This window comes from Branchiostoma belcheri, unplaced genomic scaffold (assembly GCF_001625305.1).
Source record: "Branchiostoma belcheri isolate BF01 breed outbred unplaced genomic scaffold, Haploidv18h27 scaffold305, whole genome shotgun sequence".
Classification (NCBI taxonomy): Eukaryota; Metazoa; Chordata; class Leptocardii; order Amphioxiformes; family Branchiostomatidae; genus Branchiostoma; species Branchiostoma belcheri.
This window is the reverse complement of record NW_017803916.1, coordinates 52,337-68,799: the sequence shown is the minus strand read 5'-3', so window position 1 is coordinate 68,799 and position 16,463 is coordinate 52,337. Positions and strand designations below refer to the sequence as shown.

Genomic DNA, 16,463 nt, shown 5'->3' with positions numbered 1-16,463 from the left:
GGTCAAAAGAGCCCCCCCCGGTCCCCCCATGTAAAAAAAAGCCCGGTCTAGGTAGGGTTAAGTGGTAATCTACCCGCGAGTATGTAGAGTGAAAAGCCTGACTATCTACTGTGCGTGATGGGGTCGATAGCCCAATGCTAACAGTTGGCAACTGTGTGGCTACACCATTAGTGATTTTGAAAAAAAAAATGCAGCCGATAACTGCGCCTTCTCTTTGCGAGCAGTGGCACTCTAAGTGGTGGCAGCATGTCAGTCACACTCTTCTGCCCATAGTAGCGATGAAGAGCAAAGCGCGCCACTGGACGCTGTGCTGCCTCCAGGCTACGGATGTTGTTTTGAGCTTTGCGGTCCCAAAGAGTTTGACAATATTCTAGTTTCGGTTACTAGTGAATTCTTTCATCAGTGACAGCTTGGGAGGATAAGGATACTACCATCTTATTCACGGACTGATAGCCATCGAAAATTTGGAGGTTAGTATCCTTATCCTCCCAAGCTGTCACTGATGAAAGAATTCACTAGTAACTGTATCTATACGTGACAAATGAATCTCTTCAACGATATTCTAGTTTTGGTCTTACAAGGTTCTTACATGTTCGTACCTTTTCTCGGGGGTTAGATATACTTAATATGTCTAAGGAAGTTTACAGTGATCATGATTTTTGCTTTAGTAGACACTTAATCAATATGGCCGTTCAAGTGTAGGACGTCGACGCCAAGGTATCTGACGGAGCTGACAAGGTTCCAGACATGCCCGTGTAAAGAGTACATTATTTGTAACTGTAGACAAAAGAATTCCTTTTCCTAGTGATGTTCACACTTCACATTTATTCGGATAAAACTTCATCATCCAAATCGACATTTCTCCAGTGTACCGAGGAGTTTTTTAGTTCCCTAGACTTGAGACGGCCACATAGATCATTGTGTCGTCAGCAAAAAGACGGGCCTTAGAGGTCAAATTGTCAGCACGGCTCCGGCATCGGCCCTTGCAGTACTCCAGATATATCAATATATCAGATATAAGATTATGTAAGCGTTTCAGCAAGGGGCTTGCCCGCTGTCTTTCTAACTTTCTACTATATGCCGAGTGCTTAGCAGATAAAGCAGCACGTACCATTTTTAAATCTTTTGTATGAATCGGCCTGGGTTTGACCTAACGACCTCCCAGTAACAAAGCGAGCATTCTACATACTTGAGCCATTACACCGGTGAGACCACAAGCAAGCTTTATATTTTTTTCTTCAAGTTTATTAAACAGTAGACTGGAGCACTTTTTACCTGTTCCGTTTCTGTTCTTACGATTAGCAAAGTTAAGGTTACGTAATAATGAGCAAGAATATTAATAACATTTCTGACTAACAAGCAAAATTATATTTAAATAACTCGTGATGGCCCCTCATCTTATAATACTCTGGGCCGACATAGCGAAAGCTCCTATATGCTGCGTCAGCTTCTGTTGTTGTCTTGTTGTGTCCGAATTCCACAGTAGTACAGAAGGCAATCCGGATTCTCCCCAGTGCAGAGAGGAAGAAAGCTTTTAAATAAACAGATGTTATTATGTTACTGTCCTTTCACAACGTAAATATCTTTGCCAAAAACAAATGATGCGCATTTTCGTTATCAACTTTCAAAACAATTATGCTTATCGATTCTCTCTATGGACGGCCTTCAATACTTTTTGCCCCAAAACACTTTAGATACTTAGGTTGGTTGAAGGTGTGGATAACCTGTCAATCTGTTCTGCTGTTAGGTTGTTAAAGCTAAATCAATTCAATTCAATTCAATTTTATATATACTATACGTAACCTTTAATTTATACTATACGTGACAGTTTAGAAATAAAGAACTTTTGGAATGATAAAAAATAACCCATATTAATTTTCAAGAAATTACATTGACATTCTTCTTGATTTATTTACGCTACTTATACCAGAAGAGTTTCTAAAAGGCTAAATATATATATATATATATCCACTTAAAATCGTCATCACTTTTTTGATACTGATGAAATTGTTAAAAAGAAACTCCATACCGTAATGCCCAACACGGGACAGGGCTGGGTGTGGGTCGAATCCGATAGATTTAACTTCATGGGTGGAACCAAGAAAAAAATTCGGGACGAGATCAGCAACAAAACAACCTTAAAGAAAGAAAGACAAAGTTTTGTTTATTTGAAGCCTTTACAGGAATATAAGATAAAGGGAAAGACAAAACAAATGTCTTGACAGCTTTGCAAGTTGCCCTTTAACCCTATATATACAGGAGGGGGACTTAAAATGCCCACATCAATGTGATTGATAGATCAATTGATTGTTATTTATTTCAATGAATGTTGCTTTTTCTGGTTGGGTTTTTGTGCACGATGGATAAAACCAGTCTGCTGTGGCGTAAATCATACCCGGTGTACAATACTAGTACTAGAGAAAAGTGTGCAAGGGAATATACCAAACCTTCGAAAAGATCTATATCGAAAGTTAAACTGGCGAAATAACATTATAGTCACAGAGTTGTGATTTCTATCTGAATCTGTATAGCCGGTATAACCGCCCCTGGTGTAACACGGTGGCTTTGCAGGCACGCGGCGCTACGACAGCTGGCTATATTACATCGAGTAATTTGTTACACATAGCCTTTCAACATCTGAAGTCATTTATTCCTATCTAGACTGTAGGAGGACTTAAAATACCTTACGAAGCAGCATCTCTAGAACGAAGCTGAGAAAGCAGGCCAAGAGGACGTTTGGAAGAAAAACAATAGACTTAAAACGGAAGTTCAGAAAAGCACACTTGAAGTACGTGGCAGACATACTGGGAGAAGCTATAGTTGACAAATTCAAAACATTCTGTTCCTACATAAAAGGACTGAGGAAATAACTTGCTGGGGTAGGAGTCCTAAAGGTTGGAAATACTATCAACAGTGACAACTGGGAAAAAACAGAGGTGCACAGTTTACAGTTTAATAGTTATAGAGAAAGACACCACAGATATGCCATCTCTGGGTCAGCCCTGTACTCATCTAATGAAACATATAAAAGTTTCTATTGATGGTGTCAAAAAATGCTTCAAGATCTGAATCCCTCTAAGGCATCCGGTCATCAAATACCACCTTGGTTCCTCAAAGGGACACCTATTGAAATCGCACCTGTACTAACTGAAATTTTCCAACACTCGTTAAACACTGCAGAAGTCCCTTAAAACTGGATGGAAATATATGCGCCATCTTTAACAAAAGAGATAGAGCGTTCATGAGAAACTACAGATCCGTTTTAACTAATATGCATATCCTGCAAACTTCTTGTACACTTCAGGCCACTTTTCAATGTATTGTCCGCATTGTAAAAGGGTCGATCCGCTCGTCATGTCGGGAAAAATAAGTATTATCACCTTCGCGAAGCAAGAGGTCGACGGGACAGCAGAAGTTCTTGCTGCCATGGATGCCCGGATTAAGGGAACAGAAAAATCCTGTAACTGAATGGTAGGCTGAGAAAAGCAAACTCTTTTTTCTTAAAAAAAAAAGGATACTTTACTTGTAACGTAGACAAACCGGCCATGCGTTACGTTCCCGAGCGGCGGTTCTTATATTCCGCCATTTTGGTTTGCTGCAAAACTGACGCAAAGGCATTGGTCGTAGTGTTCATACTATATTAGTATGTTTACTCTGCTAGTACAGCGATGATAGGTTTTACTTATACTTTTTCGTCTCATTTGTTGTAATAGCATGATGACGGATGTAATTTTGCCAAGTATGAAAGTTCATCTGTGTTAGTACAAGTCACTGTGAAAGAAAGACTGAACTTTATCTCAAACACTGGAATGAATTGGGACTGCCCCCTAATTTACGATTGACTACATCAACATTGTTTACCAAATTGACAACTCAATAACGACAAATCGCGTTTCAGCCTTATGGCTGTTTCTAGTTCTTAATATCTGTTGCAGATAGATATTCTGTGGCCAACTCATATATTTCAACCTCTGACTATAGATCTATTACGCAAAGATCCTGTTTTGTTTAGAAATGCATTATAATAAATGAAATGTTGCTCACCCGGAAAACCTTTTATCTCCTGATAATGGCGTTGCTCCTTTCTGTGGCAAGAGTAAGTACCGTTTCCAAGAACACGTAGAGTGTGCACATGTCTTCTCTTTCCTTCAGCTGCTCCGCTTACCTGTTGTGAAACAACTATTATGGTTGTCATAGAATCATTTTATGGCTGAATTAAATTGATACAATTGATAGTCTTCTGTTAATAGCATATACCGAATTAATGACAGAGAGTACACCTACCAAGTGAAAATTAGTCTTGTCCAAAAATGAGACAAGGACATCCAGCCTTGTTCCATTGGTAAAAAAAAGGTCGTCATCCATGTAGAGAAAGTACTCAGTCCAGACTTGAGACAGTCCTAGATTCCTTCCCGCAAAGTAGCCCTTTGTATGGATAAGATTGCGTTGAAAAATATTTGCGATAAATAAAATTAACGAAATCATTTACGGGTAAATTTGGCCGAAAAAAGTTCTTAAACTACGAACATTTCAAATACAGGTTAAAGGGTAGAATTTTAGGAACCCGAACACCATGGTAGCTACCACCAACTAAAAAATAATAATATCATTAACCCTATTGTTTGTTTAAAGTTAAAATTTTTGATCCAACACGAAAATTCTCTCACCTAGAGCTTTCAACCAGTCACTCTGGTCTTCCTCAGTAGACTGACCCAGTGAAGCTTGTCACGTGGCTTCTTTGAAGTGTGACTTCAACACTGGGTCAAAGGTATCTGGTAGACGATGTCGGCCCCCGTCGCGGTTCAATGTAGGGTGATGGGCCCTGATGTAAATGGCTTCCTTCACCCCTCTCAAGAAATAGTCTTGTTCAGTGTCTAAAATCCTTACAGTGTCAAGTGAGACATGGTGTCCGGGTGACTCTATGTGAATGTGTTGAGACACCTCTGAACTGGCAGAACTAGGCCGTGTATGTTCCTGAAACCTGGCTTTTAGAGACCTCTCCGTTTCACCAATATAAGTTTCCTGGCAGCCCCCCCCTGTTATTCTTGCCCTGGCAGGGGATGTGGTAGATGACACCACACTTCTTCTCTTTGGGGGTTTTATCCTTGGGCGCAACAAGAATGTGTCTGAAAGTAGTGGTTGGTTTGAAACAAGTTGCAATCCCGTGGGAAATGAAAATCCTCCTGAGAGCTTCAGACAAGTCCTTGATGTATGGCAGGACCACCAACCCCTTGGACTTTGTTCCTGCTGAGGGTTTGGTGTTAGGAGGTTTTGGGCAGGTCGCTTTGTTGATGGCCCACTGGGGGTAGCCACAAGTTTTTAATGCCTGGGTCAGGTGGGACTTCTCAGTCTCTAAATCCTGTGGATCTGACACTATGGTGTTTGGCTCTGTGAAATAGAGTCCTAATCACCCCTAGTTTGTGGTCAGGTTTCAGGAACATACACGGCTTAGTTCTGCCAGTTCAGAGGTGTCTCAACACATTCACATAGAGTCACCCGGACACCATGTCTCACTTGACACTGTAAGGATTTTAGACACTGAACAAGACTATTTCTTGAGAGGGGTGAAGGAAGCCATTTACATCAGGGCCCATCACCCTACATTGAACCGCGACGGGGGCCGACATCGTCTACCAGATACCTTTGACCCAGTGTTGACGTCACACTTCAAAGAAGCCACGTGACAAGCTTCACTGGGTCAGTCTACTGAGGAAGACCAGAGTGACTGGTTGAAAGCTCTAGGTGAGAGAATTTTCATGTTGGATCAAAAGTTTTAACTTTAAACATGTAACTACCAACACAGATGAACTTTCATGATAACCCTATTGTTTGTTCTTTCGGTGTTTGTAATATTTTGTAACTAAATGTTTAACATCAACAATTAGCTTTAAACGCAATCTTAAAAATCACCTACTTTTCTTTCCCACCGTTATTTAACATTTTTTAAAAGTTAAAGTGCCACTTTGATATACTATGAATAAGTTAAAGTTTCCCGTTACATGTCATTGTTATATAAGATTTCAATTCAAATTTCATTTATATATCCTGGAGTTATTGCTACAATTTTTCTGCTTATGTTTGTACTTCAGTTAAACCTCTGTTAACTGTTTTTAACATATCGTTTCTAATTAGCGTTATTTACCAATTACTTATAGTTATTTATTTTTACCATTTGATTTGTTACCATCATTACAGTTGTCAGTAAATTTTGTCGGAGGAAGATCATGGACAAGCCATTATGGCTTTTTATCTTTCCCTGCATATCCAATTTTACTGTAATATGTTCATTTTGTTGTTTTTCTCTTTGATTATATGCGAATAAAGTAACAAACAAAAAACAAAACAAACTACTTACAGTAAGTTACAGTTTCATGCAGTTTTTTTTTTTTTACATTTAAACGATATAATGTTCAAGCTTGCCAAATTACGTCATCTACTTTACATGCGCCTTTTGGTAAATTCGTTTGTATCTATTTCGCTACTTGAACCATTATGTAGAGTGCTTGTTACGGACTGATGTTTTTTTATTTTGTTGATATACACAGGCCTGCCCAAATGGCTCTTAATTTAAATATGGCTGTTAAATTTGCAACTATTAGAGATAAAGGAATTGTATTGTAAAATATTAATATCACTCCGTGTGAAAATATAAGCATAAGCAACTTTGATTATGACCATTTCTCTTTTTATTTTATATTTTTGCTGTAAAATTCTCTAAAGGGATTCCATTTACAAAGGTATTATTATCTTTTGCCATTAGGTGAATGATTCGATGGGATCTGCGATATGTTATAATGATAAGCGTTTTTTTTCTCAGAAATGGACTTTCAGGTCCATTCGTAATTCGTAATCGTCCAAATAACATCACGTAATTTGTCACCGTGACTCTGTACTATGTAGTTGTCAGATACTTTTAAAGCAGATTGTAGTTTTTTCTAGTATTTATCGTGTCCATTAAAACACCGTTCCTTAAATATAGGTACATTATGTACGTTGGCCATTTGCTAACCACTCAAAAGGAAGTCGTCGCTTCACGGGAAATACTCGGCATTTTCGTTTATTAGCTTTAGGATAAATGCAGTATACTTAACTTCATTTTCTTACAACGGTGCAGCATCTGCATAAAATTCTCATACGTAAGAGTATCACAGGGTCCGTACTCGGACCGATGCCTTGTACTCTTTGCAACGGCCCTTAGACCTTGGCACTAGCCGTGCCCGATTATTAAAACATGTATATGAAAATGACAAACTACTGTCCTTCTCCTATCGCAGTTTTCGCAGTATTTAGGAACAGTCCATATTTTGAATTATTCGTGTACCCATGTAAAATCTGCATGTTTCATTGCATACTAATGAGCATTGTAACAGTTGTAACGTTATTGTATTTTGTTAAGTTGCAAAAGGGAAATAATAAAAGCTCTGGGTAACAAGAAGAAACAAATGTATCAATTGCAAAGTATTGGCAATTACTTACAGTGAAGCCTGGCATTCTAAAGTGATCCATGTTGCTACCTTGCAGGTTTGTAAAGTTCGTCGGGGGAGTGTCGTCAGCAATAACGATTCTTGTATTTGGATACAATCTCTTGATAGAGTAAATCGCAGATTTTGCCTTTTGGTACCGAAGAAACGTTTTAACAATCACAGTGACCCTTTCTTCGACAGTTCCTAATGAGTGAAAACGTCATCACCGGTGTTAGCAGTAATAAGTATTTTTTCGTGTATTTTTTACACAAACTAATCGATTTGTGATTTTTTTGTTTAGACAACGATTTGTTCCTCCAGAGTCTGCCTTATTTGATAGTGCAACTTGCAAGAAATCAAATAAAACGACGATACCTAAAAAAAAACTTGAGATGATGGGGAGGACCGCATGTTAATGTAACAACTCTGTGTTTTTAATAACTGGTAATGATGAATTGGTTTTAGTTTTCGTTTATTTTGCAATATAGACTAGTTTACGCAATATACACAAGTATATCTCTATTGCTTTCATTTTCTCGCAGTTTACAAAGGGAAGCATAAATGTTATAATTTCACTATGTTTTGAGAAGTCTATCAGTTTGAACATTTGATGCCCATATTGGTCTAACACCTTGTCTGATAGTCTAACATCGCTTCACGTTCAAGGTTCAAGTCTAACCATGACTTCTTGTCTTCACCATGATCTTTATTATACGGTGGTACCTTTTCTATACAGCCATGGAACCTGTCGATGTTGAATATGAATCGGAATTGTAATATTGAATTCCAAGTAACGAAGAAGAACTGAAAAAAATGCGTTATATATACTTAAATTATTACAAAGTACAAAGAAATGTATGTTAAGAATATCACCAAAGATCACGCATTCTTACATTCTAAGAATGCGTGATCAGTTTATGCAGTACGTAATGAACGTAAAATCAGCACTTAATTTCTATAAAAGGTTGGTTATCATCAGTCGCAATACTTTTGTCATTTTATACTGCTAGTAATTGTAAATATTAACAAATGACTTAAGTGGTCACTTCTATTTATCTTATCAATCTTTAGACCGAGCTGTTTTGAAGGGGTGGTTTACCAATAATAATAAATTAAAACTAAAGTTCCACGATCTCATACCTTCGCCAAATGACTTTCTTAAGTATACATTAATCCCCCTGATTATGCAAATAGGATCCTCAATAGCATAAATTATATCTGTTGATCATATTCTACACCAAAATACACTAACAAAGAATGTCATTATAGCATTTCCTAATAAATAAACCACACACAAACACACACACACTAAAACGCTATTGAAAACATAACCCTCTTGGCGAAGGTAATTATGCAAATGAGGCCCAAATTTAAATAATTTATGTCTAATTATGTTCACATTCACTTAAATTTCAAATACCCCAAGTATGAAATTCCAGGCAGTTAACAGTATGGAAGTATAAGATCTCGCATCAATTATGCAAATTTAGTCGTCATTTGCATAATCGATATCTGCCTGTGTTACTCTGGTTATTAAATACAATTTTTGCCGAGAATTATTGATGTTTGATATTTTTTTCTCGGCCCTTTGGATTAAGTCTCAAGGCACGAGGTCCATTTTAATGACGTCATTTGGTCACGTGGATTACACCAATAAAGCTACTCATACAGACTTGCTATGATACATCAAAATAAACTTTGGTTATGGCAGATTCAAATAATCTATGGTAGCACTGGTCTGTCTTGGTGGAAAAAAAAATCGGTCTCGGCCATGTACTATGACACAAGCTTGACATATGTCAAATAGCAATTTTATGTAATGCAACTGATTTATAGAATTTCCTCATTGATTATGCCAATTACATTCATATTTGCATAATTGTAAAAATATTATGTCAAACATCAATTAAACTACCTATAGACCAAAAATCACGACGATCCACAATCCGGTTCATAAGTTATCCTCTTTTAAACATTTTTCAACATACGCCCCTGCAGTTCTAGAGCAAGCAGTTCAAACTCATGTCACTTCATCTCCAACACAAGAGCTATATACTATGTAAATTTTGTGACCCTAGCATGCCTGGATCATGAGATATCAAAACCGGAAGTTCTGCAACAGTACCATGGCAAGCCGCCGTGGAGCCCAAAGCTAATCATTTCCAGGTCTCATCAAGACCTACCCACCTACCAAATATCAAGACAATCCATTTAGGCGTTGTCGAGATATCGTGCTAACACATACACACACACACAGACACACACACACACACACACATACACACACACAGACACACACACACACACACACAGACACATACACACACAGACATATACACACACACAGACACACACAGAGACACACGAACGCCCCTGAAAACATTCCTTCTCGGCAAAGGTAATAATTCTTTTTGAACTGCGATGACGTAGAGTCAATAGGACCTCATTTCGTGCAAAAAAGCAAAAAAAGAGCAAAGTTTACATACTTTCTAAGTGGCACAAGACAAAAGCACAAATAACATTCTGTGGGCTTGCATCCAATGATCTATTTTTGTCCGGATATAGCAAAAAAAAATATTTTACGCAATTTTAAAGTGGTGTATGTCAAAGTCGTGTACCTCCATTAAGATTTTCAGGTCATTTGTTATAATGATTCTTTCCCTCCAGTCAGGAGTCAAACTTATCGTATCGGTGCTTAGATTAAAAAGACTGTTTTAGTCAATAAAAACGTATCAAGGATGTCATATTGTGGCATTATAACGTAATAACGATAAGGAAAATTCTTCAGGCACCAGCCCCCCCCCCCACCTTAAAGCACAGCCTGTTTGTGTGAGAAGTTTACAGAATGGGTAGCAGAGATCGCATAAGTTATCACAGAAATTAGGTTATCTTGTAGGTGAGACGGGTGAGCAGCAATTGACCACCACGACCGTGTCGGTGTCACAGCGATCTCGCCCCATTTAGTAAAAAAATTATTTTATTTGAAACTTCTTTTATAGCATGCTCAAGTACACTCATTTCGTATGAAATTCTAATCATAGTATTTCGTTGTATTCGGGTTATGTTTAAATGATTTTAACAGACAATTCGGTAGAAGAATGCCCTGCTGCTACCGCTCTGACGTTCTGGAACCCGGGCTTGGTCCTATAGTTAAGCACACAGTAGCTGTATGTTCTTGACTTTAGGCACATTAGATTTCAGGAATGGTATGGGAAAGTATTTCAAAGTTGTTTAACATTAAATTGGTTTAACTTGAGCGGTGATTTGTTGCAAGATATGGAACTATACCTTTACATTTAGGGCCGTGGAAGTTTAAAATTCTTTGATGTAACTCTTACATTGAGATCACATAACTTCCTTTGACATGAATGGCGTCATAATTACGTTATAATGATATCAAAATTTGTTGTTTTGATCAATGTTAACTAGTACACCATCCACTAAAAATTCAGTGGTCATACGGTATACCGTTCATGAGTTCGGAGGGGGCGAAGGAGCCCCCCCCCCCGTCCCAAAGATTCATAAAAGCCCAGTCTAGATAGGGTTTACTAAGAGGCAGAATAGTGTTAGATCTCTGGAGTGAGACGAAATCGCTAGCGTTATCAACCCCCACCCCCGCCCGGAAGGGCGAAATCACTGGGGGAGAGGCAAAAACACACCGGGTGAAAGAGCGTTAGGCGCCGAAAAAGATTTTAGAAAACATCCTAAAGAAACCCGGGCCCGGCTTAATCATGTAAGCTACCGCCATGAATGCATCTAACAATTTGTAAAAAGAAAAAAAAAACCTTTTTCAAATATGTTGGTGTCAAATTCCGTGTTATGGTACACTATGTCCTGAAGCTGAAGATTCAGCAGGGATGGGCTGTTTGTTCTTATTGTCATCCTTTTGGTCTCTTTCCCTTCAATATAGACGTTTTCGTAATTACACGGCGTAGTAAAAACGCCTTTTTCAGCACGAAATTCCACCTGCAAGACATCAAAATATAACGTATCATAGAAAACACTTGTATGTTAAATAGTCTTAAATTGTAACCATTAAGATTGGGCATGTGATATCATAGAAAACATGACGGAAACGCGGTGAAGAAAAGAAAATGAAAACAAGAAAAGACACAATATAGATAAAGTACACGAGGGAAACTCATCTGTAGCAAGACCTTTTCAGCTCTGGGCAAGTCTTGTTACCTCCATGAGAAATATAGATTCCTTTTGGCGTGTCTGTGCCCGTCTGTGTGTCTGTCTCTGTGTGTGTTTGTTTGTGTTTCCGCACATCTGTAGTCAGCATAACTTCAAAACGCCTTTATGGATTGTGATTTTTGGTATGTTGGTAGGTCGTAGGAATATAAAGGGCATGGTTAAATATAGGCCCCATGTTGGCTGACCTTGGTACTGCAGCAGAATGTTGCCAAAAGATAGGAATTTCACAAGCAAAACGTTACAATTTGAGTTTAGAAAACCATAAACTTATAGTACATTTGATCTTATTTTTGAATGAGACAAATCCCCTCCAAACATTAACATAAACTTTACATATTTCATGTAGGTATGATGTCGTCGAATTCTTGTTATCATTGACTTGTAAATGTTGGTAAAAATGGATATTCCGAATTTGGAAAGTACAAGCAATTTGAAGAAAACAAGCAATTTAAATTGTAATAAGTACCATGATAATTGTATTAATATGCAGCTCAGATCATAAACACTAATTATGTGAAAATCTACACTCAATGATGTGCACAACACATGGAGGTGTCTTGTAATTGATATTATGGCCTAAGAGTCTGGCAAGCTTGCCTGTTCGGTCAAATAGAGTTACTGTTGGGCTGACATTTCTGAAAAGAAAAAGTCTGAGCTCATTAGTTTACTCAGCAATGCTGGGCTAAAATAACACAGACTTTTAGCCCGCTCTAGATTGGTATTTTGGAGAATACCGTGAAACCTGCATTTTTTCAAAAGTTCCTCTATGGTTAGCCGTCAGTCAGGACTACGGAAGTTTCCTAACCATTAGGCCCTCTCTCAAACACACGTAGACACAGGTAGACTTGTAGACAAAGTATTGCTTTTTATTATGACATGTGCCTATAGCTACCTATGCAATTTATCCATAAAGGAATCAATTACATTCACTGTAAAAACTACATAGTTCTTTCATTATGGTTCCAAGTTTTAGAAAACAAGATTTGTGGACCCTGCCAAAATACAAACACTCGTACAAACGTATTTTGAAGTGGAGAGATGATACGAGTAGAGGTATGCCGAATATGCATGTAGTGGTCAGTCCTGTTGTGCCTGACCCATGGCGATGGTTTGCTACATGCGCACCCACTAACCCCCCCCCCCAACAGGGCTTTCCTCGACAGACGGTGAACTTCAAAAGTCTGAGAAAAACACCATTAAACTGGAAAAATATGAACTATATTCAGGCCAGGACGGCCAAGTGACGATAGATTTACTGCTGTAACTGGAAAACACGTACAGCCACCTATATGCCCAGAGGATTGACAGCTAGGGCAAGGGTAAGAAAAAAAAAACATGATGTAGTGGAGACAATGCCCTTTAATCATGGTTCAAATTCTTAAGATATGTTTTTCAGTGATGTGATGTTTTAAATCGTTACCTTTTCTTCTTGGGTACGCCGGCGGGGGATGAACCATTCAATTCGTAGTCCTAATGAATAGTATAGAGAAACAGGTTATTCATGATTAAATTATTAAATATCATTAGATTTCGCTCTTTATTTTATTAATTTTTCATTATATAAATTGCTGTTGCAAGCTTTAATGTTTTTGTTTAAATGGGGACGTCATTAGCATTATCGTAGGGAAATTCTCCTAAAGTCTTCTTGCAGAGTTCCTGGTTAGATGCTTGTAAATAGATTGTTTTATTTATTAATTTATTACAATGGACCCCATACATATGTACATGGAGGGCATGGTGGAACAGGTCACTTAAGTGCACCTTTTCAAGGTCACCATGCCCACAAAAAATAGACAATGTGCATAAAAAATACAAAACAGTGATACTGTATATACAAATTTACATGATAATAACTAGACTCAACGGGGCCTCGTAGCGCGGCAGGCGGGGCAGCCACACGACAGCACCCAGGAGCACGGAATGTCCACACTGAAATGTTGGTTAAGTCTATTGTGCATGGAAGACTGACACTTTCTCTTAAAACGTCAATTGGACTCGACGCGTTAGCTCCCAACGCCCTGGTTTCGACGCCCAGTTTATTCCATACTGTTATGACTCGTGACAAGAAGGATGAAGCATAAGACGAAGTCTTCACCCTCGGTGGGACAGGCATGTGATCCCTAGAGCTCCAAGGAACTCTAGACGAGAAGCACGAGACTTAACAAGTGCTACAACATCAATAATGTCCCTTCTGTACGAAAGAGGTAGCCAGCCCTGTCGAACAGAAGGGATGTTTTGCACATACACAAGAATGAAGATAGAGCCTTTCCTAACAATTACAGAACTAGTAAGCACTTGACCATCTTATTTTGGAAATCCTCTAGAGAGCTGAGCAAACTTAGCTATATGACTATCTCGGCAAAACATTATCTCTGATGAGAAACTCAATTTCAGAACAAACAAGAATTCCACGATCTCATACCTTCGCCAAATGATGTTAATCTTTATGACTGACAAATTATGGATTCTTCCCCCTGATTATGCGAATAGGATCCTCATTTCCATAAATTACATCAGTTGATCATATTCTTCACAATTAGACAGTCTTATCTTAACAAAGAATGCCATTCTACCATTTCCTTATACATTATGGAAATAAGTTTCTTATTTGAATAAGTTATGCCTAGTGATGTTCACCTTCACTTAACTTTCAAATACCCCAATTATGAAATTCTAGGCATTTACCATTGCTGAATTATAGCGTTTTCTCATTAACCCTCAACAGTACACCTTCCCGGACTGATTAATCTGTACACCTGGGGTCCGCGCGGACCCCAGAACAGTTTTTTGCTAATTTTTAGAAATTACCAACATGCTACCAGCTCAATTGTTTTGCAAACTGATGTGGGAACCTCTGTGTCCACATTACATACAAAAATCATACATTTTGAACTTTTTTCTATTTTTTGGTGAAGAAAAGAAGACAAGAAGAAATACCCGATTTTTAAACCCATTTCAGACTGAAGGGGCTTTTGAGGCCCAACTTTGATTTCAGATAGCGGCTAAACGGCTTGCGCTAAAAGTATCAAATTTGGAGACCTTTCTTAAAGTGTCTCTGGAAAAAAAGTTCATAATAGTTTAATACTAGTAAGTTGATGTTTTTTTGTGTTGCCATGGCAACGGGCTATTTTTTTGAAAATAGAAGTAATTTTGGTTTAAACATAAAAATTTTCTGAGTTTTATATTAAATTACACTTCTTTTCAAACACTAATAACATCTTACATAATTAAATATAAGTTAAATCATTTAATATGCATAGAATATGCTAATTTGATGACGTCATTTGTCAAAATCCAATATGGCGGACTATATTATTAGCTCTGACGTCATATGACGTCATAATTACACCAAAGTTATTAAAATTTAATTCTATTACTACACCATTCTCTGAAAAGTTGGTAGACATACGATAAGTGCATAAAAACATATAAAAACGGAAATAAGGTAATGTATAAGAACGCCTGTGTATCCATTATGATCGAAAGCCGGCTGGGGTACGCGCGGACCCCAAAAGAAAATCAGATATAATTTTTTTTATAAATGGTAGAAACGGAGTTTTCTGCACTGTATTGAGAGACAACTTTGTGGGTAACAATTACCTAAAATTTCAGAAAAAAATCTTTGGAAACAAAAAAGATATTACAGAATATATAGTGCTGGGGTCCGCGCGGACCCCAGGTGTACTGTTTAGGGTTAATTACGCGAATTAAGTATCAATTTACATAATCAATATATTGCTGTTTATCATGAAAGTTCATCTGTGTTGGTGGTAATGATAATAAAACGTTAGACTTTATTCCAACACACAATTTACCCTGATGAAGGCGACAGTGGTCTCTGAAAATTTGATCTCTGTAAATTGTCTGTTGGAATATCTGGCTGTATTTCTCTTGTTCTCAAAGCTTGAATAGTCATATCATGTAATGCAACTGATTTATAGAATATCCTCATAGATTATGCAAATTACATTCATATATGCATAAAGACCCCATAATTATGTCAAGCATTACTTAATACCTACACACCAAAAATCATGATGATCTGCCAACCGGTTTTTGAGTTATCCCTGTTTAAATATTATCAAACGACCCTGCAGTTTCAGAGCAAGCCACTAGGGAGCCCAAACTCGCGTCACTTCTTCCTCACAACAAGAGCTACCTATCATCTAAAGTTGGTGACCCTAGTATGACTAGGTCAAAACTGAAAGTTCCGCTGCAGTACACAAGAAGATGCTAGGGGGCCCAAAATCTAATTTCTAGGTCTTACCAAGACCTACTCACCTACCAAATATCAGCTCTATCCATTAAAGCGTTGTTAAGTTATCGTGTTTCCGGACAGACAGACACACACACGAACGCCTCTGAAAACATAACATTCTTGTCGAAGGTAACAATTTGCTACTTATTGAATAGTGAGTAGTCTGGAGACTTAACGGGGACTGTTTCCATTGATTTATCAAAGCATGTGATACTTTTAATCATTCCATACGACTTCTAATGAACAGGCACGGTATCCAAACCATTAGCTGCTTAACTCCCTAACCCACCGAAATTGTTTGTTTCACTGCTGTAAATGGTCACTTTTCTCACCGCTACAAGGTTATGTATGTAGTATCTCATTGGTTAACCTTAGGGTTACTGTTATGTATTATTTATGCAATACCGAAGTACATCTATAGTAAAAGTGCAATCTATGGTGATGGAAATGGCTTTAAAAAGATCTTGTAACTGATTATAATAATGATGCCATATATATATATATATATATATATATATATATATATATATATATATATATATATA

General features: G+C 37.8%; 2 protein-coding genes across 2 annotated transcripts in view; both read right to left on the bottom strand.

The window, feature by feature from the left end:
- Positions 1-1,287: 1,287 nt before the first annotated feature.
- On the bottom strand, positions 1,288-11,411 carry LOC109474381 (beta-1,4 N-acetylgalactosaminyltransferase 1-like; the record flags this gene model as incomplete). Its single annotated transcript, XM_019774682.1, has 6 exons — positions 1,288-1,531; positions 2,030-2,137; positions 4,045-4,081; positions 4,279-4,425; positions 7,477-7,667; positions 11,249-11,411. Coding segments are annotated over 6 exons (825 nt in total), but the record flags the coding sequence as incomplete, so codon positions are not given.
- The window catches only part of LOC109474379, an 18,141-nt gene continuing 13,081 nt past the window's right edge, over positions 11,404-16,463 (bottom strand). Inside the window, exon 5 of the mRNA XM_019774681.1 lies at positions 11,404-11,429. Within this exon, the coding sequence (XP_019630240.1) occupies positions 11,413-11,429 (17 nt within the window). The 3' untranslated portion in view covers positions 11,404-11,412. The remainder of the gene's footprint in view (positions 11,430-16,463) is intronic.